This window comes from Antennarius striatus, chromosome 8, assembly GCF_040054535.1.
Source record: "Antennarius striatus isolate MH-2024 chromosome 8, ASM4005453v1, whole genome shotgun sequence".
NCBI classification, from domain to species: domain Eukaryota; kingdom Metazoa; phylum Chordata; class Actinopteri; order Lophiiformes; family Antennariidae; genus Antennarius; species Antennarius striatus.
Window position 1 is genome coordinate 9074535 of NC_090783.1, and position 26700 is coordinate 9101234.

The 26700-nt window shown below is 40.0% G+C and overlaps 1 protein-coding gene across 2 annotated transcripts; it reads right to left on the bottom strand.

The window, feature by feature from the left end:
- Window positions 1–26470, bottom strand: cabp4 (calcium binding protein 4). Of its 2 annotated transcripts, XM_068320561.1 has the most exons (9): window positions 26333–26470; window positions 21009–21065; window positions 20613–20714; window positions 20130–20262; window positions 15431–15461; window positions 14999–15142; window positions 7461–7570; window positions 5818–5965; window positions 1–1873 (listed from the first exon to the last, which is right to left on the bottom strand). In XM_068320561.1, the coding sequence occupies exons 2-9, from the start codon at window positions 21062–21064 to the stop codon at window positions 1845–1847; spliced, it is 753 nt and encodes a 250-aa protein (XP_068176662.1). In that variant the 5' UTR covers window position 21065; window positions 26333–26470; the 3' UTR covers window positions 1–1844. The 2 variants fall into 2 exon arrangements, with proteins under 2 accessions (XP_068176662.1, XP_068176663.1); XM_068320562.1 differs by lacking the exon at window positions 21009–21065 and having other exon boundaries at window positions 26333–26429.
- Window positions 26471–26700: the final 230 nt, after the last annotated feature.

Below are 26700 nucleotides of genomic sequence, written 5' to 3' on the forward strand. Positions count from 1 at the left end.
TATCTTTACAATAAAGCAGTGTTAATACAAGTTATCAGTAACCTACCATACATAGGCTATAACTACCAATAACAAATCAAGTAGACATTTAATTACTTTTGCCCTTTTATAAGCACTTATTAGATAAGATTCACTTTGATCCTCATGGGGAAACTTCATACGTGTCACAACATACACTGTAAATAACATCCTACATAAATAAGCTCATTATTGCCTTTTTTGGTAATAAATATTTGTTAAGGAACAGTGAAAGTATGATCATGCTCAGACGATGATGAGCCCATATGTATAGTATTACTATCAGGTTATTAATAATCACCAGCTACTCTCCCTACTAGTTTCAAGCCACTGCATCTCACCTTCCTCTGGATAAAGACCTGGTCATCACTGTCTATCACTGAGCTGAGGTGTTGCCTTTATGCATGCTATTACGCTCTCATACATCCTTTCATTTGAGTTTATCATGCACAGTTTGTGAAATACTTATATACAGAAATGCTTATATAAGTTTTAGTTTTATATAAGGTGTATTTTTTTATACAAGTTACTGGGTTAAAATCTCATGGAAGTCATCCAAATACATTTTTTAGTGGAGCAAGGCATTCTGAAATAATTGAAAGCCCTCTAAACATAAACATGTCTAATAATCAAGAAATGAATATTAAATGTTAATGACTAAACAAGCAGTGTCACCTTGAAAGAAAACATATCTGTAAGCAAATTTTATTAAGATAAATTGTGCAAGTTCATCAAGCACACTTTCATTTCTTATTGGTGCTAGCCATTTATGAATTTTTTTCCCATAGCCATGCCCACATGACATCCTAATGTGAGCATAAATTAACACAGACTACAACAAATGTAATTAAAAATGTTCCAGTTTGCAATATCAAGTTCATTGCCTTCATTATGTGGAAAAAGAATAATGAACTGAATTGTTCTTAATATCTGACCTATGTTTAAGATAATCTTCAGTATATTTCAGGTGCCCCAGGAATGTTGATTTAAACTGCAAAAGACTTGAAAGGAGTTGAGAAATGGATGCATCTGGTATGTTTTTCATATTTTGAAGAAATAAGTATACTTCATAACCACTAGGGGACGACAGTGTAACATCATGTAACAGTTCATTGTTTTGTATCTCAACATTCATCCTCCGATCATTCAATCTTAACAATCATACCATACCTATTAACATAGAAGCATGCCACTGTGACTTCAATGCACATGTGTCAAACTCAAGGCCCGTGGGCCAAATGGGGCCCACCATATCGCTTTATGTGGCCGCAAGAGCATAAAAGGTCAGAGTGTCTAAAAATAAATAGCTCAAAAGCATGCTTTGACCAAAAACCACATTTCCCACAATGCAGGAATAAAGGCTATTTTAACTTTGACAAAAAGCCAATTTAATGTCGTAAATTGTGTTTGATTTTATTTTTCTTTATTTACTTGGTTAGTTTGATCCTTGATTGATGGAGTTCTGTGGGTTTCATAACCTGACAAAATGATTTGTTATAACTGAGTAACAAGCAAACATATTTTTTCTGTACAACTGTAAAGTTTGTAACTTGTAACTTTGAATAAGTAATAAATTTAGGTATTTAACATTAAGGATTAGTTACATTTATTTTACATTACATTGAGTTACATTTAGTCACATTTATTACTTACATCTGGCCCTTTGAGGACAGCCATTATGCTTACGTGACCCTCGGTAAAAATGAGGTCGAGACCACTGCTCTAATGTGTTATCGTTTGTAATGACAAAGAAACAGTGTGAGATTGTGCTCATGGGCTGGAACCACAGCTGAATCCAGTGTTGTATGGCCCAACTTCTTCATCCATCATCGTGCAGAAAGCATCATAAGAAATTCTGCAAAGGAAAACAGCAGCACATCCTCTGATAAGGTCTTATGACACCGTATTATTATGAAGTGACGGCACAGACAGCCAAAAAAACATTACATTACTAACCAGTTAATGCAAAGTCTAGTGGTGAGATGTGAAACAACAAAAAAAGTAGAAGGGTTATGAGAATATTATTGAAAACACAAATATGACATCTCATATTTTTCTGAGTTTAAGGCAACATCGACAATAGATTTTCTGATCAGGTATGAATCCGATTCCTACATTCAATATGCTGCCTGTAGGTTTTCAGTCTCTGTAAACTGCCTCTACCTCTTCTCTTAATTGCAAATCTTTTGAGAACCTCTTGTTTCAGCTTGTATCCATTAATGTAGTTTCAGTCGTCAGTCAGTGCTATTGATGTGAACTGTCAATGAAGCCCATAGCTCCAGACAGCTGGAGGCAACTTCAATCATTGGTCTTCCATTGACATCCTGCTCTGCAAAATGTCTGATTATAGATGGCAATCAATCGATCAACAAAAAAATCCCAGCTTAATTCCAGATCAACCACTAACACTATCTCTTCGGTAACCCTTAACGCATTGTGGATAAAAAGGAGCATACCAAGTCAAAGAACTTAACGCTAGTTAACACTCAAGTCAGACCAGATGACTTAATGTTACAATTTTCTTACTGCTGCTGCAGACATTTGGCGATTTGTCTTCTTCACATGTAGCTAAAATGGGACAGATGCACTGAAATGCTGGCCTGGGCTCTAATTGATGATGATGAAGAGAACCTGCTTAGTGATCCTCTGGGAGACTGACATAGCTATTCATGTTCCAATAAGCTTACCAGAATGCTGAGTCAAGACAAAGAGATTCAGGCTTTGAAGCCATGGCATAAATGACACCTTTACATGTACACATAAGTGTGTGTGTGTGTGTGTGTGTGTGTGTGTGTGTGTGTGTGTGTGTGTGTGTGTGTGTGTGTGTGTGTGTGTGTGTGTGTGTGTGTGTGTGTGTGCGCGTCATTTTATTATTTATATGCATTGGAGGTAACATGGTAATGACATTTTTGAAAAGTCCTTGAGCCGTCCAACACAGTGTGTTCTGTGTAGAACATGTGACAGGTGTCCAGGTATCCAGGTATAAGTATTGATTACCTCAGTACTGATTAGATTGGATTAGATTAGATTGTCTATTCTAGCCAGCCCTCCTTGACTTAACCATCCTTCCTTTTCCCTTCTCACCCTTTTACTAACTCGTTCTTTCAATCAATTTTATTCCTCTACCCCATCATCCTCAACCAACCCCCCCCCCCCCAGCTTTTTAAATCCTCCTTTTTGATGAGCTAGACTAACTATCATTAACGTCACATCCATCAGGTTCCAAGTATGTTTTTATGAATGAATTATAAACTTAACTGTGACAGATGCTATTAATTATAACTGTAATTAAGCTACAGCTAACAAAGCCAGCACTTTATTTATTACCTGTGTTAAGGGGACTTGGAGAAGGCTATGGTCAACCACATTTGTTTATTTGTCTGCAGGATCTCTCATAAAGCTACCAATGGAGTTTAATTAATTCTTGTGATCTTGGACCGATGAGGAGTTTAATTAATTTCAAGGTATTTGTGGTCCCAGATGCAGATCCTGGAACACTTTATCTTTTTCTTCAACACTGTGGACGTTTATTCAATGTCATGAAAATGTGTTACATGACGCTGCTGCCAATATATCGCAGAGATAATGTTCATTCAAATGATTTCATCTAAAAAGTAAGAGGTAAGATCTCAGATGAGAAACAGATCTGGGGCTACATCTGGAAACTATATACATATACATGCTGTATACACTATATACATAAACATGCTGTATACACTATACACACACACACACACACACACACACACACACACACACCTGCACACACACACACACACACACACACACACACACACACACACACACACACACACACACACACACACACACACACACACACACACACACATGAATAGTTCAAGAGTGGAAAAAATAATTTTCCCAAGGAGATCATTAAAAGTTTTTTTTTTTTTTGTAATTTAGAACCATTTAAACATTACCATGGATCTAAATGTTTGTGGTCAAGGCACTACTGTAGGTGCTATTACTAAATTTGGCATGAGGTGAAATCACCAGATTGTGCCAAGCCCTGGGTGCAATGATTCACTATGCATGACCTCATCACCCTGATACAAAATGTGTTGCCCTAACACTGAGGGAAAACACCAACAGGACCCTGAGGTGAGAACAAAATTCATGTCTTAGTGATAATGAAGTCAGTGGAGGAATGGACTCAGTGAATGCTTTCTAGTTCAATTTAGTTAGTTTCTGTATTTAAAGTGTTTATCCATTGACGTAAATCTCACACCTCTTGAATGTGATGCATGCTTTGCTCTCCAGGCTCAGGCTGCCAAACCGATTCTCATGCCAAAACAGCAGCAGATGAACAGGTGAGACCATGGAGGTCAAAGTCTGAAGCAAACAAACATTTATGCATCACTGGACAGCTGCTGGAGTTCACAGCCAGGACAGCATAACGGGTTCAAGCAATCCAACCACTAGTGCATGGAACTGCTGTTTGGGTGTCTTAGTTCTGCTGCATGTGTTCTCCAAAATGTGGGAATTTCATACTACAGTGTGATAGGAGGAAGAACAGAGGGCTCATGTATTCTGCTCATTTACCTCCGGTCCTATCTCAACCCTCCATGTCTGAGGACAAATAAACACATGTTATTTATCCCTGTAGGGAAATTATTTTTTCTCTTTTAAAAAAAAAAATTTTTCACACACACACACACACACACACACACACACACACACACACACACACACACACACACACACACACACACACACACACACACAAGCACACAAAGGGGCCTGCAGTCATGCAAATAGATAGAGGGTGATGGTAGAGCAAGGGGCATTCACAATGCCTCGTGCCCAATGAGCAACTTGTGAGGTAATGGTACCTTGCTCAAGGACACCTCGGCAGTGCTAAGGAGGTGAACTGACACCTCTCCAACTGTCAGTGCGCACTCCAAACATTTTAGTCCATGCGGGTCTTGAGCTGACCACCCTCCGGTCTCCAGCCCAAGAGCCAGTGGACTGAGCTACTGCTGCCCCTGACATGTCATGCAGCCAGAAAAGTGTTTTGATGTTTCTGGATATTGGACATTGGACATCTCATGCACTGCAGGCTGCAATAGATAACCGCATGTCAAACTTTTTTGTGTTGGTTTGTCATCAGGATTAGACCAAAACTACTAAATGGACTTCCATGATAGCTGTTTGAGAAGAGGACGGCCAGAATAGAAGCTGTTCAAATTAGAGCTGCAGATCGAGGTAAAAAGATTACACTTACCATTGAAAGACAAGAGGTTTTTCTTTAAAATTTATTTTATTTCTCAGGAAATTGATGAAGATTTTTTAAAGAAAATGGTATATACTGGGGATGGTATATACTGTACGAGTTAGTAGAGTTTTTTGCAGATTCAAAAAAATCAGTTTCTTTTACTTTTGTTTCTTCTACTTTTGAGACTCTCCAGAGTTCCATTCTAGGTTCACAAACTGTTTGACTTTCTTTGAATAAGAAATCCCTTGTCTTGTTTAGTATGTCTCTATGAATATTATTCATTTTATGGTGCTAAATCAAATTATATATTTCAATCTTAGACCTATGCCACAGTGACAAATATATGTGCCAATATGTGCTCGTGATCATCATTTTTAAAATTAGCCAGCTGATTACTTGACTAGGTTTTTTGAGTCAGCAGGGAATTAGGGTACAAGTACCCCTAGGGTGACTCTGTGCACCACCCATCCTCCTATCTCTATCGTATGCAGTCATTTTTATTAAGTATTTTAATGCCATCTGGCAACTTCACACTTCCTCCCTCCTAGACCTCAACCACTCACCATCAAAGTCAATGGTACCATCTTTGTTGAGGTCAATGTCTGCCAGGATCTCTTCCAGCTCCCCTTTCTTCAGTTTCTCCCCAAGGAGGTTCTTCATGCCATCCTTCAACTCATCAATTGTGATTTTTCCATCCCCATCAGAGTCAAACTTCAAGGAAATGGCCACAGTAATGTAGTGAATGAGAAGAGGCAAAAAGGGATTAAAGGTAGCACAGGGAATGGGAAAGTAAAGATGTTTCTGGGTTAGTGAGCAGCATAGAGACATTGAATGCATGATGTAATTAGGAGGAGGAACTGAGATTAAAATAGATGGAAATAAAATTATTAAGATATGAATAGAGATAAAGCCAAAGCTCGCTCATTGGGAATAAAAATTAACACAGAAGTCACATTTGCAGTCTGCAGTTGCAACATGACTGCATGCAGCCCTGTGAGTCTAAAAACAGCTTGAGTCTGCAGATGGGATAATGCTGACTCATGTGGTGTTAGTACTGAAGTGAGAAACCCTTTTGAATTGACAATGTGTTTGGATGATTTGAGAATTTATTTTCAGTAGACGATGCTGCGAATCTGTCTGTTTAGATGCCGACTTGAAAACTGATTATTTATTCCGTACTAATGGAGTCAGAACCCATGAGAACATACATATCATTTTATGGAGGAGTCAAGTCCCTGGCATTGGTACTAATATGAAGAAACTCTTGAATGTGCTTTTTCTATGAGTAAGCAACACAAAAAGGTTTCTTGTACTGTGTTTCTGTAGCAAAATGTTGATTATCAGTTCAATAGTTTTATAAATATTGAACTGACAACAAGTGCTTTATAGCTCCAAATGATTACAATTTGAGACACACAGCTGTACACTAAGTGATATTTACAGAGAAACATATTTACTGGTAAATATATACTTTAAATAACCGTTTGCTTTCACTTGATTGCCTTGAGCAGCTTTCTGGTAACGGATGATACTCAGCTATGCTTTCCCATAGGAGCCCCAAATTTGTCAAAGTGAATGCATGCGGGTGTATTTAAAATCTAGCTTAATGAATCCCAGCTGCATTTTGTACAACATCCCATCAATTGTAATTATTAAGAGCATGTTATCAGTTTTGTCTGTGTTGCACAAACAATTTAAACCTTTTGCGGTACAAGGAGTTAAAGGGGATAGACCCAGGTGTATGAAGATGTGATCATAAATTACACAATCACTTCATTTGTTTGGGTTGCACATGTCAACCTCAGGCATGGCTTCAGGGAGAATCATTTCAGAGACTAGTTGCGTACCTGCCTCTGCAGGTACGCAACCTGCCTCTGCAGGTACGCAACCTGCCTCTGCAGGTACGCAACAATGAGGTGCCACAATAGGTGCCACAAGATGTCAAATAAAATCCTAGTAGGCATTTTTTAAATGAGAAAGCAATGCGTGAAGTAAATATAGATAAATTGTGGCTCTTTAAAAAGAATGAACAAAACATGATAAAAGCTTTATCAAAAACATTTTCAGTCTGCATTGACAAAAATGTCCCCTTTGATACAAAAGGTCCTACATCTATCTAGTACTGTCATGCATGGAGCATCAAACCGATTTCACTAGCTTGAAGTTACCTGTGAATATTCTCATTGATCCAGACGTCTAATCTTACCTGCTTGAATGCACAGCGGAGCTCCTTCAGTCCAACCATGTGAGCCGTCTCAGCCAGCATCCTCGGCCCCATGAGCTCGCAGAAGTCATCAAAGTCTACATGACCACCCCCTACAGCAAGACAAAGCACAAACAGAAGCAAACACACACACACACACACACACACACACACACACACACACACACACACACACACACACACACACACACACACACACACACACACACACACACACACACACACACACACAGTTGTCTGAAACCTATTCCTTTATGTGTATACCTGGAGTTTCGTACTTTGGATTCATGTTGCAGAGCATAACGCAAGTTTTTAAGTAAAGTAAGAGTGGTGTCCACCTTTATTGCATAGTTACACCTTACAAAGTCATTATAACCAGCGGTCCCCAACCTTTTTGCACCACAGACCGGTTTCATCTAAGACAATATTTTCACGGACCGGCCTTAATCGTTATTGATGCCAGGACAGCTGATTTCCTTGAGATTACACCGTTTACACAAGATGTAGTCTACCTGTGTGCTCCTGCCTTCACTCTTATAGGTCACCCTATGTTCCTGCCTCTTCTGGAAGAAAGTATTCACTATAGCCATCCATCTATCCATTCATCCATCTTCCACCGTTTATCCGTAGTCGGGTTGTGGGGGCAGCAGCTTCAACAGGGAGCCCCAAACTTCCCTTTCCCAGGCCACATCCACCAGCTCTGACTGGGGGATCCCAAGGCGTTCCCGGGTCAGTATTGAGAGATAATCCCTCCACCTGGTCCTGGGTCTGCCCCGAGGTCTCTTCCCAGCTCGACGTGCCAGAAACACCTCCCTAGGAAGGCACCCTGGAGGCATCCGCACCAGATGCCCAAACCACCTCAACTACTCCTTTCCACGCGAAGGAGCAGTGACTCTACTCTGAGCCCCTAGCGGACAGCAGTGTTTCTCACCATATCTCTTAGGGAGACACCAGCTATCCGCCTGAGAAAGCCCATTTCAGCCGCTTGTATCCGCGATCTCGTTCTTTCGATCATGACATTAACAAAATTTGGACTCTTCTCAAGAACTGACAAAGAGGTATGCAAAGATGCATGGCTATTGGACTAAATGGACAGAATTAAACAACAATGTACCAGAATAAAATAATTGAAATTGATTTGTGACATGCAAAGTATGAATTGGTTGACAATTTGCTGCAATGAGAGAGACGTTGTTGATTTAGGGGGCGGGAACCTTACAAGCCAATGGCTTCTGCCCGCCAATCCTTTTTTTTTCTTTTCGGATGTTGTTGCTGATGTCTCAACACTGATGAAAGTAAAATCTGTTGTAATAACATGTCTGTAAAGAAGAAAATAAACTGAGTAAATAAATAAATGACCCATCGCTCATGTCCATAGGTGTGGGTAGGAGCAAAGATTGAACGGTAGATGGAGAACTTTGCCTCTCGGCTTAGCTCCCTCTTTGTGACAACAGTGCAGTATAGCGAATGCAATACCGCTCCTGCTGCCCCAATTCTCCGTCCAATCTCACGCTCCATTGTTCCCTCACTCGTGAACAGATAAGATACTTAAACTCCTTCACTTGTGGAAGGACCTCATCCCCCACTCGGAGAAGGACCATAGCCTCAGATTTGGAGGTGCTAATCCTCATGCCCGCCGCTTCATGCTCGGCTGCAAACTTGACCAGTGAGTGCTGCAGGTCATAGGCCGATGACGCAAACAGGACCACATAATCTGCAAAAAGCAGCGATGCAATCCTCAGGCCACCAAACTGTAACCCGTCCTCACTGCGACTACGCCTCGATACCTTGTCCATGAATATCACGAACAGAATTGGTGATAAAGCGCTGCCCTGGCGAAGGCCAACAGCTACTCGGAACAAGTCCGACTTACTGCCGAGAACCTGAACGCAGCTCTCACTTTGGGCGTACAAGGATTGGATGGCCCTGAGGAGAGGTCCCCTCACCCCATACTCCCGCAGTACCTCCCACAGTATATCCCTGGGGACCCGATCGTACGCCTTCTCCAAGTCCACAAAACACATTTAGACTGGATGGGCATACTCCCAAACCCCCTTTAGGATCCCTGCGAGGGTAAAAAGCTGGTCCGTTGTTCCACGGCCAGGATGGAACCCACATTGTTCCTCCTCAATCTGAGGTTCAACAATCGGCCAGACCCTCTTTTCCAGCGCCTTGGAGTAAACTTTCCCAGGGAGGCTGAGGAGTGTGATGCCCCTGTAGTTGGCACACACCATCTGGTTCCCCTTTTTATTCAATATAGCCTCTCCAAGGAACCATTAACCTCTCCAAGGAACCATTAACTTATCGTGGTGGAGAGGTTTGTGTGCCCTAAGGATCCTGGGAGCTATGCTGTCGGGAGTCTTGTACTCCTGGTAGGGTCACCCACGGCAAACAGGTCTCAGGTGAAGGACAAGACAAAGAATGGTTCAGAAGATCCCATGAAAGTATGAGAAGGTAAACATGTGACCCTGCCCGGAAGAAGCCCGGGGCCCACGTCCGGAACCAGGCCTGGACAGAGGGCCCGTCAGCGAGCGCCTGGTGGCCGGGTCTGCCACGGGGCCCGATGGAGTCAGGTGCGCTGCCATATGGGTGGCAGTGATGACAGGGGGTCATGACGGACCAGACCCGGGTGGCAGAAGCTGGCTTTGAGGACGTGGAATGTCACCTCACTGGCGGGGAAGGAGACGGAGCTTGTATTGGAGGTGGAGCGTTACCAATTGGATCTGGTGGGGCTTACCTCCATGCATAGCCTTGGTTCTGGATCCAAACTCCTGGATAGGGGTTGGACCTTGTTTTACCCTGGAGTTGCGTCAGTCGTGAGGGGCAGGGCGGGTATGGGGACACTCACAAGCCCCCGGCTGAGCACCGCTGTGTTAGAGTTTACCCCGGTGGACGAGAGGGTCGCCTCCCTATGCCTTAAGGTTGTGGGAGGGAAAACTCTGACTGTTATTTGTGCGTACGCACCAAATATCAGCTCGGAGTATTCGGCCTTCTTGGGGTCCCTAAATGGGGTCCTTAATAGGATCCCTGTAGGGGACTCCATTGTTCTCCTGGGGGACTTCAATGCACACATCGGCAGTGATGGAGACACTTGGAGGGGCATGATTGGGAGGAAAGGCCTCCCTGATCTAAACCCGAGTGGTGTTATATTGTTGGACTTCTGTGCTAGTCACAGATTGTTCATAACTAACACCATGTTCGAACACAAGGATGCTCATAAGTGTACCTGGTACCAGAGTACCCTGGGTCGGAGGTCAATGATCAATTTTGTGATTGTTTTATCTGACCTTCGACCGTGTGTTTTGGACACTCAGGTGAAGAGAGGGGCAGGACTGTCAACTGATCACCACTTGATGGTGAGTTGGGTCCGTTGGCGGAAGAAACCTTTGAATAGACCTGGTAAGCCCAAACAAGTAGTGCGGGTGAACTGGGAACGTCTGGGGGAGGACTCTGTCCGCGATGCCTTCAATTCACACCCCTGAAGGAGCTTCTCATGCATCCCTGTGGAGGCTGGGGGCATTGAACCTGAGTGGTCGATATTCAAAGCTTCCATTGCTGAAGCAGCAGCTGAGAGCTGCAGTTTCAAGGTCTTCGGTGCCTCAAGGGGCGATAACCCTCGAACACCGTGGTGGACCCCGGTGGTCAGGGAAGACGTCCGACTGAAGAAGGAGGCCTTCAGGGGCATGTTGGGGACTCCTGAAGCAGTTGTAGGGTACCGACAGGCCAAAAGGACTACAGCTTCGGCTGTGATGGGGGCAAAACAGAGGGTGTGGGAGGAGTTCAGAGAGGCCATAGAGAAGGACTATCAGCTATAGCCATATTCACTATAGGTCCCCCTTTTTATTCACTATAGCCATTTCCATTCTTTTTGCAAAGTCTACCACCATCTGTCCTTCTGAATTACTCTCCTGGATACCAAACCTGCCCATCACCTCCTCATCACCTCTGTTTCTTGCACCAACATGCCCAATGAAGTCTGCGCCAATGACAACGTTCTCACTTCTAGGTATGCTCTGCCTCACTTCATCAAAGTCCAACCAGAATTTCTCCTTCTCCCCCAGTTCACATTCTACCTGTGGAGCATACTCGCTAACAACATTGACCATCACACTTTCGATTTCTAGCTTCAGACTCATCACTCTATCTGAAACTCTCTTTACCTCCAGGACATTTCTAACAAACTCCTCCTTCAAGATAACTCTTACTCCATTTTTCTTCCTATCTACACCATTATAGAACGACTTGAACCCTGCTACTAAACTTCTAGCCTTGCTACCTTTCCACTTGGTCTCTTGGACACACAGTATATCTACATTCCTTCTCTGCATCATGTCAACCAACTCTCTACCTTTTCCTGTCATAGTTCCAACATTCAACATCGCTACTCTCAGTCCTATACTCTTGGCGATCCTCTTCCCTCTCTTCCTACGAACACACTTTCCTTCTCTCCTTCGACCAACAGTATTCAAATTTCCACCGTCACCCTGAAGGTGAACGGCACTGATGGCGGTCATTGTTAACCCGGGCCTCGACCGATCCGGTATGGAAGTCATATATTCGATATATTGATTTGGCAAAAGTTTTACGTTGGATGCCCTTCCTGACACAACCCTCTGGATATATCCAGGCTTAGGACCAGCACAATAATACACTGGCTTGTGCCCTCTTGTGGCTACATTAACAGAGAATCAGGTAATTTTTCAAAATAAAACATCTTTCAGGGCAACACGGTGGCGCAGTGGTTGGCGCTGCCGCCTCACAACACGGTGGACCCGGGTTCGAGTCCCGCTCTGTGCGGAGTTCGCATGCTCTCCCCGTGTCTGTGTGGGTTCTCCGGGTTCTCCGGCTTCCTCCCACCTCCAAAAGCATGCGCTTCAGGTTGATTGGCCGGTCCCAAATTGACCGTAGGAGTGAGTGTGTGTGTGAGTGAGTGATTGTTTGTCTCTATGTGACTCCGCAGTACACTGGCGTCGTACTCGGAGTGTCCCCCGCCTCACGCCCTGAGACTGCCGGGATAGGCACCGGCTCCCCCGCGACCTGCGTAACCGGATTAAGCGGTTTTAGAAAATGACTGACTGACATCTTTCAGACTCCGAAATAAATAAAACCAAAGTAATCCCTAGCCCGGTACCATATTAGTAACATTAATTTAAATTGTGTGCCTGTTAATGGAGACCTAGCAATACTAGCTGGATACAGTGTCCAGTAGTTAGTTGTTAACTACTGTATGTTTCAATCTGAGGCTAAACAGGTCAACAAGCGCTTTTTGAGTTTTTCGATCACAAGCTGAGGCTGAAGTGAATCTTCATGGCAGTAAAACCAAACAAGACAGGGGAACTGTAAATAGCATTTTCTCGAACAGCATTTACTTCCTGTACAAGGGCTGTATTTCAATATTGCAATAAATGCGGTACTTGAGTAATAAAAGTAACAGTATTCATGCTACACATGGTCTGGAAAATGTTTCTAAATGTTGTCAATGCATGGAGATGATAAGAATACGTTTGTGCTCTGTATTCTTCCTCCAACCCAGTGAGAATCAGCTTTGTTTGGTTTGATCCCTGTGGTAATTATCAGGATGGACTGATATGATGGGAAGGCTCATGTTATTATTTGAACAAAAGGCAAGTTTTTTTGATAACATAGACCAATATGCCTGACCTATTTCCATTTTCCAACCCTTGGTGAATGTGAAACACCATGTGGTCATTTTTTGTTTTGAAAAATCTAATCAGTGCTCACAGTATAAAAAGCAAACTTGCTTTCAAATTTGAATTGTGTTGAATTGGTAAATTAATGACTCAAGCTGTCATGTACAAGACAAAATGGCAGCTGAAGGCTTCTGAAATAAAAGGACATTAATTCTATCTTGTTCAAGTTTGGAATAGTGTTCATACTTGCCTCAAGGTATCGTGTAGTACTTGCTCGACTGGCTTTAACCTTGTGGAGCAGCAGTCTGTGGAGGTTTCCTGACAGCGCCCTGAAGTAATTCTGTGCCTTAGTGGGACAATCTATAATCATGCGGTAGTGTATTTCTCACAAATGTCTTATCATGTTTAATTGATGGTGTAATGCCAAGTTTCAGAATATTCATACTTAAGGATTTATACAAGGAGAGTCTGAGCCCAATTCTGCTTTCTGGATCAAATTAAGTCACAATCAATAAGCTGATATGATGGAAAACATCCTTATACATATCTATAAAATTAGCATAAAATGGGTTAATTTTAAGTGTTAAATGTTTATAAGTATTGGATATTGTGTCACTGTTTGTGGCTGCAAGATTACATCAAGTGATGAAGTTTTGATTGAAGAAGAAGAAGTATACTTTATTGATCCCGCAAAGGGAAATTACATAAATTAATGAATGAATGAATTAATGAACATAGGGTTTTTTTTATCCAAAGTAAAGTTTTCACTGGCGATGGATTGTTTCTTTCCTGCTATAACTGCTTTAGTTACTGTAGAGAAACTTGGAAGAAGGGTTAGAAATTAATCACTTATAAATTAAACCTATAAAAATTATAAATATATATATATATATATATATATATATATATATATATATATATATATATATATATATATATATATATACATAAGAAGGGTATGAAAGTATATGCATATATACTGTATATAAAAATACATTTTAATTTTTTTAAATGATTATTTTTTGCAATTTATTGTATAACATTATGGCAACTGTTATGTTAATTTGTATTATCATTTGTGTGTACATCTCCCTCTCCTTGGTTTCATTGTTGAATAAAAACTTAAGTTAAAAAAAAAGAACTCCATGTTTTTATTTCTGCATGGAAAATAACTGAGTTGCAAATTGCAATGCTGCAGCCAATGAAAAAGCAACAAAATTTCAATTGGACTTTCAGAACAGGCCAAAAAGAGAGTGATGTCATGGTGTGCTAAATGTTATAGGTTTTTAGTAGGTGTAACAGTAACTGGAATGTAAGCTGGCATTGTCTATGTTAAAGTTATTATCGGACCAAGCATGGCTGTAGTTGAACTGTAACGCCGAGTCAGACACTGGAAAAAGATTACGTATCTGGTTTTCTCTGACAATATGTAGGTGTCTGAGAAATTGGTTCCCAAGGCACATGTCTAAAATCTATTTCATAATGATTTACTTTAAACTTTAAACACTGACAACGCAGATCAATAAATGCGCATTTGTGAAAGACAGCAAAGACAAACGGGCCGTCATTAACAGTGGCAGGAAAGTTTTATCTCAATACTTTTTTATGCAGTCACATACTCATACGCCCTTGTACCCGCAGTGTGAGGGCCATTAATCAGTCTGCTAAAATGTCTTGAATGTCCCCAACTTTAAAGACAAACATCACTTCCTCGGAGACTTGGAATGTGTGCGTACATGAGCACATGTTTATGCAACAAATGGACACATTACTCATTTTTTCACACCTACTGGCCTCAGAAAGACCCATCGATCATGAGCACAAAAAAAACAAAAACATGCAACCATGCGCACTCAAAGAAATACACACATCTCATCTTGATTTGTTGGATAATCTCAATGAGCTCCATCTCTGTAGGCATGTAACCCATGGTTCTCATGCAGTCTGCGATGTCTTTGTAATGGATGAAGCCATCTGCATCATAGTCAAATTCCTTGAAGGCCTCTTGCAGCTCTGGCAGACAGAGATAAACAGACAAATTACAGCAACAAAGCATAAACTAGGGTAGAAAATGTTTTCCCAAGGTTTAAATACACATCGACAGGTAGCTCTCTAGAGGAGCAAGAGATGTGTTAATTGATTTTATCACTCAAAGTCACTGAGGGAATATTTCAAAGCAGTCTCAATCCCCTGTATGTATCATGAAGAGCAAGAGAAAATATCAATGAGATTGATGAAGCTGTGCTAGTGGTCGGTGATCTATCATGTATTTTCATCATAATTACACCATCAACGTCTTACCATCCAATTCCTCTGGCATCAGATCCCTCTCCTGTGGAACAGAGAAGAAAAACAAGACAGTGGAAATAATTAGAAGATAGAGTCGGAGGGCAGGATCTGAAATCAGGGTGGTTTAGAAACAGCAAATTCTCAAGAGAAATACCCCAGCCATAATCTGGTTTTACAACCAAATTGGAATAACATGCATATCATGTCAACACTGCCGCTTGCTGTCACTGAACTCTAATGGGGATTCACCCGGAGTCATGTCTTTCTAATTCGCAAATGACACAATACCACATGCTTGCTGAATACACACACAAACACACTCTATATCTGCAGCATCCTCAGGGAGATGCAGCAAAGGCCCAGGCCCTGTGGATGCAAATATACAACCACAATGAGCAAGTGCACCAAGTTGCACAATTTGTGTATAATAAGACACAGATACCCACTAGCCTACACGGACATAAAACATAAAAGATTTTCATATTGAAACATTCAGCATACTTTGACCTGATTTAACATGTCATCCCTTTCCCCAATTATTTCTTTTAAATGGTGAAGCAAAGCTAGACATGGAAACAAAACATTTACATAAACATTTAGAAATAATGCCCCGAGATCTTAAATCAACACCTACTGGTTGTTCATGAAAACCCATTATTTGGTCAACAATAGAAGGCAGAATATAGTGCTAACGCATATCCTCAGATGAGAAATACATTAGGGTTATAGTTTAATACACATGAGCTTAGAGGTTCTGCAGTGTTACATGACTCCATCCTACAGCACACTTGGCATAAATGTGCTCATCTTATACATGTTACATCAGCGTTGCAAGTGGTCTAATTTATAGACTTAGCTCACTAAAAACCAAGTTAATCATCATTTAAAAGCAATATGCTTTTTTAACAAGATGACTAAGAATAAACTCGCTGATGACGCACAACTCAAAACAGACACGTTATCACACTCAAATGGCAATTAGGAAATGAGAAAATTCAGTCCTGACATGGAAGAAGAAGAAGAAGTATACTTTATTTATCCCGCAAGGGAAATTACATGCAGTAACCAAGCCTGACATATGGAGATACTTAGCATAAAGGAGGTACAAGCCTGAGAAGTATAAGTTCAAAGAAACAAGGTTGAAATGTTTAAAAGTTCTCATTATTGGAAGCACAAAAGTGCACAGATTTTCTGTAGGCTTATTTTCCTCACTTCTTTGCAGAGGAAATAAAATACTAAAGCTTGATATAATTCAAAATATGAGAGGTGGAAATAAAACATTATACATAGTGCATCTATGTGCTGTACTAATGTTTCTAGAGGAATTTACATTTTTTGCACTGAACTTCCGTATGAAGTCAGAGTAAAATGTTGTTTAAATGTCATCAGTTTCATCTTATTGTCTTAACAGGTCTCACAATGTGGAGGTTTCATCTAAAAAAAATCCAAAATATGTTGTAGTTGTTGTAAGAATATTGTAAAGAGATGAAAGACAACATTAAATATTATAATCTAAATATGTCAGCTTCACAGAAAAAGCTTCATCTATGCTTTTACATTTTCAGTAGGATCATTGTTTATAGTAAACTATCTAATCTTTTAATAAAGGAATTTTTTTTTTTTCTTAGGAAAAGGAGCAGCAGTGAAACTGCAATCAGAAATTTTTTATACAATATTATCCTAATGCATGACATTCAGGGTAGCTAATTGGATGTATTGCTCAAATCCAAAAAAGCATTTACCATTTTTTCTGTGATACAATTCCATCAAAAGTTTTCTCACTATATACTCTCCTTCAAATACTAACACATGATGGTGTCTCTGAAATATAAAATTTGAAATTCTTTTGTTTTTTCCGGCAGAAAAAACAAACAAACCATTTTGCCACTACCACTGTTTATCCTGCACAGGATTCTCCAGTTATACAATGACATATTTAAATAGCAAGGTCAACACATTAATTGGATTTTTTTTCCCATCCAGAAAAGATTAGACAGCATGCCATTCAGACCCTGAAATCATTCATCGGAACAAACCCCATAGCAGTTAATTTCATTCTATCAATTCATTCCTTCAGCCCACTGGCTTGCAAACATGGCTCTTATGAGAGGCATGTTGTTGCATTGTATAAATGTGGTTTTAAGCTGAAAATAATCTTTCAAATACACAGCGTGCAAACATTACACATAGATGAGTAAATGGCATTTTGCCTCACATCCACCTGTCCTCCACTCTGGCCCTGTCATGTAAATGCATCAATCGTTTCTCTTTCACCGTTTGCCTCTGCAGGCCAGTTGGACAGTCAGATCTAATGAAAGCTGACAGTGAACCTTCCTCAGGGGATTATTAATACTTGAGACAGGGATTGGGACTGCTGCAGAATGGATGGCCTCCTTGCTTCTGTGTCAGAGCCGCAACTGAAACAGTGTGTCCTCTATCCTGAGGATACAGCATAGACCTCTACATGGCTACTAGTAAATTTAAACCTGGTACTGACGCAGCAAGGCAAATCAGCCAGGGCAGGTGAGGCTGTAGCTCAGGGAAGAATGTGGAAGTGGAGCCCACAGTAGCCCAAGGTCAATGTGAAACCGTTTTCAATTTCTATAAATTGCTTTAAAAACAATGAAACTGTCCCATTAGCTATTAAGATATCTTGATATGAAGCATCATTAAGTTCAGAGACACATATCTTCACTCGGGGCTAGATTTTTGCTTTATTTTTTATGGTAAATTTTCTCTGTTGAAGGAATTTGGCTCTTCTTTATAGTTTGTTTTCTCCCAAAACCTATACAATGAGTAAAAATAACTTTTAAGAGCCTCTACATACAAAATTACAATAAAAACAACATAACAATACTACTGCTTCTACTACATATACTAATGGTTGTACTAATGGTTGTACAACAATGTTATTGTTGTTATAATGTGTTTTAAGGTTTTAGGAAGGTGGGGTGGGAAGAAACAATGAAAGCTCCTAAGTCACATGAAACTTCTTGTAGTTTTTTTTAATCGTTATTATTGTTAACTCCTTAGATGTAACTTAGGACAGATGAACCCTCCTGTCCTTATATAACAACATCATTCTTTAAAGAAGAATAATTTGCACATATGAAAAATGCCTAATCATGCAGTGAATATTAGGAACAATCCTGAAATCAATTGACTAGGTTGTAAATCTAATGTGTTCCAGAGTAATATTTTTTTGTACAGTTCATTATTTGCAATCAATTGCAAAATCAGCAGGCTCCATGCTGCACTAACGTCGCCTGGAATGTAACTTGCCTCATACCCCAAGTCCAGCCACCCCATGACCCACTACAGCAGAAGAAGTGGATATTTCATTTTAGTTTTTATTTAGTTAGTTTATCTTTTTTTCCTTCCAGACATGTTGTTACAACAGACTTCACTTTCATCAGTTTAGGAACATCAACAACAACATCCGAAAAGAAAAAAAAAAAGGGTTGATGTGTAAAAGCAATTGGTTTGTAAAATTCCCGTCCCCTGAATCAATACGATGTATGTATGTATGAAGGTTTCTGGTTCTCTTGTTCTCCAACACTCTTTCCACCATCTGTCAAGTTCTATCTTAATGCTGACTCTCTCCACTTCTTCAACCTACTAATGGTTCAATGCAATTCAACTAGAATTTAAAATTAATTTATGCTTAATGAGGGTGCAGTGGGAATTTATTATGGACGGTCAGTACAATGACTGGAGTACAATGTTGTTTTACCCTTCAATATTCTTTTTTTTTTTTTTTCGCCAAAACCAAACTTTAAATCAGTCTCATTTAGGTTCTGCTGTCTTTCACTACTTCAGACACTTGGCACCATATTGCACAGTGACTATGATGAACAACTCTTCTCTAATCTGTGGTCTGACTATTGCATTCACCTCAACAAATTACCTACCTTGTACTTTTAAATGCATTCTTTAAAAAGTACTGTCTATACTAGTGGTTCTTAACCTGGGTTCGATCGAACCCTAGGGGTTATGTGAGTCGGTCTCAGGGGTTCGGCGGAGACGGAGGTCAAGACAACACACACACACACACACACACACACACACTGAAGATATAAATGTACATCATTAATTCAACAGTTTGCAACATATTTTAGGATGGTCTATCATCCTAATAATGGAAAAATAATTTGTATGTGCACGTCTTTTCATATGGTATTTGTTCTGTCTTTATTATTTCACATCATTTTAAAACTTGACTGTTTTAGTATTCATTTTAAAATCCACTAGGTTATAATCTAATTTTGTAATTCAAGATATGATACTACTACTTTTTCAATTTTTTTAACAGAAAAAAATGTGTAATCTCTTCAGTTCTTTTGTCTGAAAAGTAGCACAACTTATTTGTTGGAAGTCATGGTACTATCAAATCAATGTCATGGTGTCATATATCACATATGACAGAAAAAAAAATAGCTCCTTGCTTGCTTGTTTGTTTGCTTGTGGGTTTTTTTTCTTCACAGAAATATATAGAGGTGTAAAGAACATATGAGAAGATCGGGTGTTGAGATGTACTGTATCAGTCCTGTGACACCAGCATCAGCTGGGTAGTCATCTCACACACTTGCTGATTTTTAGAAGCTGTTTTCTGACACCTTCTCATGATGGTTTTGAAATTCCGCTTGAAATTGCAGCTGCAGCAAGGGTGTCAAAACTGTGACAAGTGACGTAGCGCATGTGCTGAACTCACCTGTCCAAAGAGTTTATTGAGGTATGAGATGTAGGCAGCAGCCACCGCTGAGCTGTTGCTAAGGTTCCTTTTGCTGTTCCGACGACCTTCCGCCTCCCCAGAGTTCTTTGACTGGGCTGAGGGTGACTTAGAGCTGTGAAGTGTTTATTTTTGGGTCACAAGTGGAGGGTTATCATCATTATTCTCAAATTGAGGAGTGTACTTCCCATTCTCACTTACTTAAATGAAAAAAAACCAAACACATTTCAGCTTCTTGCTCTACCTACCTGTCCCTTGAAATAATTGTCAATGAAACAGAAAACATCAGCAGTTCAGTCAGACATCCTTGATATATTCAGTCACTAAGAATGCACTTTTCTTTGGAGGGGGAAGTAGATTGAAATCTTTTCGTAAGCTGATGCAATAAACAACAACAGTAAAATCTACACAACCTACTCCCCTTGACCTAATCATTGTTGATTGAAAACTAAAAATGATAATAACCAGAATTTCTTTGAGAGGCTGAGCTGAAGGGCCTTGCTTTTGAATCTCCTTGATGCTGGCGATCGGCCGGGTGCTGCAACCTTTCCTCCACGTTGAGACATGCTACAATAGAAAAACACTAATCAGTACGAATTGATAATAATGTCACATAAGTATCATAAATGTGTGTGCGCGCGCGCGCATGTGTGTGTGTGTGTGTGTTTTCTTAATCATAACAAAGAATAACAATCATTGTTGAGCTTTGTGGCTCATCACATGGATTGAGCCTCTTGTCAAGGAGGCCCTTCTGATTAAGACTGCTCATAAACAGCAGCAAACAGTGAAGGTTGTCTAAGTGTTACACCATCTCTTACGTCCCTTTCCCTTGAAATCAACAAACAGATTCAAACTCCTGACCTGGCAACAGATGGTGGTCTAGTTTCTGCAACTCCCTTTGCACTTTTCAGAGACATCCTGTGTGAACAGAAAGTATAAATGAGTAGGGATGTGAAGGTAAGAAATACTAAAGAGATCAGTCATTGTCTTTTTTCACTTTGCTAAATCATGCACTCTGATTATGAATGAGTGGGGTTTTCTGGCATTTCTATTGCTGTGCAGGTAGTGTAAAGTGGAATTTTGCAAAACAGAAAAAAAAAAACTAAAGAAAAAAAACCAACTTTTTCTGAAGTAGGTATTGGATAATGTAGATAAAGAACATGAAAATTAAGCTTACAGACTGTCAAACTAAAAAAAGTTGATCAAAAATGCTAAAATGATCCACAGAGCTGAGGGGAGCAGAATACCCTGATGAAAAATATATGATCATTTGGAAAACAGCAGACATGGACATGTCTTTAAATTAGAACTACTACATCAGGGGGGAAATAGGGTGGTGCTCCAATGCAAATCAATGACAGATTATTTTGGACAAGTGGATATATACCAAAACAATAATAGGAAAATGTGTTAGCAGTGTGAGTGGGTGGAATGCTCAAGCCAGCCTAAATTAATGGATCAAAGGACAAGAAGAACGGTGTGAAAATGAAAGATGAGAGTGTGAGATAGTAGAGGATGGAGAAGAGGGGGATGATGAAAAATGGACTAAATGACAATCCCAGTTGTAGGACTTGTAAGTGAGGAGGAGAGGATTATAGATGCTGGAGAAGCAGATTAATGTTCTGTCATGGGCCTCTACGGTTCTGGCTATGAGCACCTGATGATGAACACCCGTTGTTGGCAGTGATGTGCTATAAACATTCTGTCATCTCACATGCATGCTAAGATCCTGGTAAGACAAATACCCAAGACCCGGTCAAGCTGCTGCTCCATGCGTAGGGCTGCATGGACCACCAGAGCTATAATAAGAAGAGACATGTGGACCAGCCATTCCTCTAAATTACACTCAACTGTTTAATGTGCCTCCACCAAACAAGCTGCATTTGCAACTCCCGCTGGGCTGAACAAAACGTGCCATGACTGAGGAGAGATTGGCTGTTTGTCATGCTTTCAAATGATCAGAGTGCATGTGATACATGCTGATTGCAAGAGTTAAGCTGCGCAGGGGCCGAAGGGAGGAATATTCATGTAAGCGCATGATTACAGTTGGGGGAGTCCTAGAAAAGGGTTTATAGTATCTGTGTTCAGCATACTGTACTGTGTGCACATACATTATTTTATATTATCTCCTTACTTTTCAAGATTCTGCTTTGTATTTCAATAAGACATACAGTATATCTCATCTGTTTCAGTCACCAAAAAATTCAGATTGCACATGTGGGTAAACCATGATTTTCCGTGGTGCTGGTCTGACATTGTCTGCCTGAAGAATTGTTCTGAGCGTCAGTGAGCATAAATTCCCATCAGGGTAAACAAACACACCCACATACATACACACGCATGCTTTACTACAAAAGCCATTGAGCTGCACGGTGTGTGTCTGCAGCTTTCCTCCCCTAAGTGGCCAATTGCTGTCAATCACTGAGCCGACACAAGCAATTTTAGATCCTAATCAAGCTAATTAAAACAATGAAATAGAGGGCCAGGTGGACTGGGCTAAAACAAACACAACTAACATAGCCAATGATGGAGAGTGTGGTGCACTGGAGAGCTGAGCATGAGTGGGTATTCTAAAAATATTCCACAAGAGCCACTGGAGAGAAGAGGTTCATTGTATTAGTTATACAAAAAAGGCCTTCATACAATGCAAAGTGACACTAAACAGACAGAACTGGCAGCACTGTGCCAGGGCATCTCAGTTTCCTCCAAAACCTCATTCCTTAATGAGATTTATGGCTGCACCTCAATCTCACTCTGGCACACCTTTTTTCTAAACAAGTCTGTAATGGAGCTCACTTCCACAAAATTCAGAATTTTCATGCTGGCAGACAGACAGACAAACAAAACAATTCATGTAAAACCGCTACTTCCTTGGCAGAAGTAAAAAACAATGAGAGAGTCTATCACCTCACCAAAGCCGTGTGATTGTTTATATCTAAAAATTTTAGAAGAGAAAATCCTTTGAAAAGGAAAACACTCAGAAACTGTATACCTCTTTCATTGACATTATCACATAAGCCTGAATGAATGGAGAATAGTTTTCATGCCATATCAAAACAGAGTAAACAGATTTCAGCAATGCTTTATCCAGGTCTGCCTAATCCCAAATTACAAAAGTATTCTGTAACACTGGAAATGATCTCAAATCATCTGGAATATGTTTGCTGTCATAAGTAAGTTTTGATTTATTCATCCAAGTATGATTTTCCACATAGTTCTACATTTGCGGTGATACACTGGAACCTCTTGCTTTCTCACCTTTTATAGTTTCATTATCTGTATTTTCCGAACTCAAAGTTGATTTGACCAAACTTAAGGCACAGCTTGTACATTATTGTCATGTGGTTAATCTTTTTAAAGGCCATTCAGCAAGTAATGAATAGATGGTTAGGTAGGCTGGCGCAGACTGAAATGTATATCATTAAAAGCTCTTTAACGGAGTCCGGCTGCATTTGGGGGGATTCAAACGCTGGGCTATAGAAGCTCATATGATAGAAATATTGATGGGAAAATCAGCCACACAGAACGTGGCACAACAGCAGGTGAAGTATAACCCTACAGGATCATACATTTTTAATGTGGACTAATGTGGAGCGAAGCCTGAGCACAAATAGAGAACAGATGAAAGGATATTTTGTTGGACCGTGTTATTTCCTACACAATTTGCACGAATGGGGAGCACTCAGGCTAAAAGACACTGCCTCTGGGCACAGTTGACAAATTCATGAAAGCCAAACTGTGACACTGAATCAGGAAAATTTTTGTTATTCAAAGTTTGAATATAACCTAATTACCCAACTAAGACAGGGATTTACAACTTTTTCAATAAATGCAGCTGATGAGTTCCTTTCAATAATGACTTAATGGACACCAACTTGTCATTATAAAATAATGTGATTCCATTTCATTTCTCATGCAGAAGAAGACCCAACACTGGTGCTTGGATCTGCAGCCTTCTTCATGGTTACTACTGGGTTTCCCAACATATGGCTGAGAAAGCGAACACAGAACTAACTAAACTGAAGGATGTGATTCAAGATACACAATATACTGAAACATGATATACAAAAAGAATAAAGACATATGAATATTTCTGTAACCTTTAATATTTTTCTCAGATCAGGACTTTAGTTAAATGGGGTTGATTTGGGAAAGCAAAAAGTCTTTCACAAAATGAAACATGGAGAGAAAAGCTGAGCAGCTTAGATTGTTTGGGCCATGTGACGATTAGCGTTGTGCGTGTGTTGTTTGTTCCCTTGCTCTGTTTTCCCCATGCATTTTGGTATGCAGATTAGCCTGTGCCATCGCCCAACGGTGATTGGGGGAGCGCACCTGTTCCCTCTCCTGATTGGCTGTGCCAATCCTCTTCATATACCAACGAGCCACATGCTATGTTGTGTGAACTATTTCGTCTCGTTTGTGCAGTAGGGTTGGACGCCAATTTGTTTGATTCTTTCTCCTGTTCATGTAATTAGGAAGGTTAGCTCCTGTCATTTGTTTTTCAGTTACATTAAGTATTATTCTTTTGGACATAGGATCATTTGGTTTGTTATTTTGGCATTAGTCCAGCCTGAAGTGAGCTCAACATATTATTTTATATTTAGTCCCTGTAAATAACAACTTTGATTTTCATTATATACTTCGACTATTCGTCTGGTGGCTCCTTTGGACTTGGGGAAGATGGGGCCTGTTTGTGTTACGGCTCTGGCCCTCCCAGACTGAGCTTAACAGGCCATCATGAAGATGGAAAGAATGAGAACAGGAGAGGAGAGGAGAAATGAGAAGCACTGACAAAACTTAGGTGGTTAGCTCTGACCTTTGCTGATAGGTTTGTTGTGGCTGTCTGAAGAGTTGCAATATATGGCCACATATTTAATATTGAAAGAATACACTAATTAAGCTTTTTGGACATTTCACAATGGAAAACTGAAATTAGTCATAAAGCACCAAAATAGAAGAATCAGAATTAGAGGTGCTGATTCTTGTTCCATCTAGTCTTTTTTTCCCCTCATTCTGTCAGTATTTTGCACCTATGTAATGCAGCTCAACTGCTGAAGGTTTGATCAGAAATACCAATATGCTAAGCTATAATCACATGACAACGGTTCTGTACCATTCAACCATGCACACGTCCCAGATGCACTGCACTGAGTATTTATAGCAAAACAATCATTTTCAAAACTTGTCCACAGAACAGACTTTGACTTTGCCTGGTTCTCTCACCGCTTTTATAATTTTATTATAATTACTTTCACTCCGGCAGTGAATCTGTCAACAGATTTGGTGGGTTTTCCCTTAAAGCATTTTTTAAATTCTTATTCTTATTTTTATTCTTATGCTAATAATAACTAATTTTTCTGATACAGTACTTGGCATGATACTTAAAGATGCTTGACAGCTAAACAAGTAAAATGAAAACATCGAAAAAGGAAGAAGAATTAAAATATCTAATGCATATCTAATATTATAATAAAAACACAACATACAAAGTCACTGATACAACAACACAGCTCCACTCTAAGCAGCTGTGAGATTAGATGAGGCTTCACCCATTTTTCTCATGCATCCACACTCCCTGTTTCCCTTGGTGTTTCCTACAATCTTTCTATATCATTGCTATCCAGTCAGAAGATGGTCAATCCCCAAGGGTTTGTGTCGATCCATAAAAAAAACAATAGTAAAGCAATCATTCTAGCACTCCATCCTATATTCACCTATCCTTACACCTCTCAAACACCTCCTACACCTCACCCACATTTCTGAAATGAGACTGGCACCTTTGCTGTTGGCACAGATGGGAGGAAACAGAATGTGAGGATAAGATATTTTTACAGACGTATTTTCTTGTCTCTCCTTAATACCCCTTTGTATCATTCTTGTTCCAGATTTGTGTTTGTCAGATAGTCGCACACTGGAGCTGGTATAAATAAGGCTGCTGATGCAATTGTAGCAAATAGCAGGAGCACAAATATTTAACCAAAACAAATCGAAAACAGTGGGCTGGCCATCTGTCGGTTGGTACAGCAAAACATACTCAAGATTCAGATAATCAAATAAAATGCAAATGAGAAATAGATGTCAGTCTTTTAGGGTGTGGGTGGCGACAACAAACTCATTTCCAGCAGGTTGCAATTATTTAAACGTCCAAGTAAAAGAACCTGACAAACATCAAGACTAAAACTAACCTTTTTCTCTTTAATGTAATGTGTCCTTTGTTTTTCTTGGCTGATGATGATGATGATGATGATGATGATGATATGAATGAGGTGTGTTCCTATTGTCTGAAGCTCTACCTAACCAGAGGATTATAAAATGGGAGGTGATTATCCAGCTAATTATGTCAGGATTAGAGATGTAGCCGTCTGTGTATATCCCCAAGAGCAGAGAGGGTGGGGGATAAAGTCTCACTTTGAGATGAGTTGAGAAGCAAATCTATATAAATTTACATCTCATCTTTTTTATATTTTGGTTTAAATGACATTTCACATATTATGATATTCCAAAGTTCCACAGTGCTAAGGACCAGATTTCCATGTTCATGAAAAACAAACCA

What these genes read in the sequence shown, in the direction of transcription:
- cabp4 (XM_068320561.1), bottom strand. Translation starts at nt 21,064, where the DNA reads ATGTCTCTGAAAAGTGCAAAGGGAGTTGCAGAAACTAGACCACCATCT. An exon ending in GATGCCAGAGGAATTGGATG is followed by an intron (nt 15,143 to 15,430) that starts GTAAGACGTTGA and finishes TCTGTCTGCCAG; the next exon opens with AGCTGCAAGAGGCCTTCAAG. An exon ending in TCCGCTGTGCATTCAAGCAG is followed by an intron (nt 5,966 to 7,460) that starts GTAAGATTAGAC and finishes ATTTCCTTGAAG; the next exon opens with TTTGACTCTGATGGGGATGG.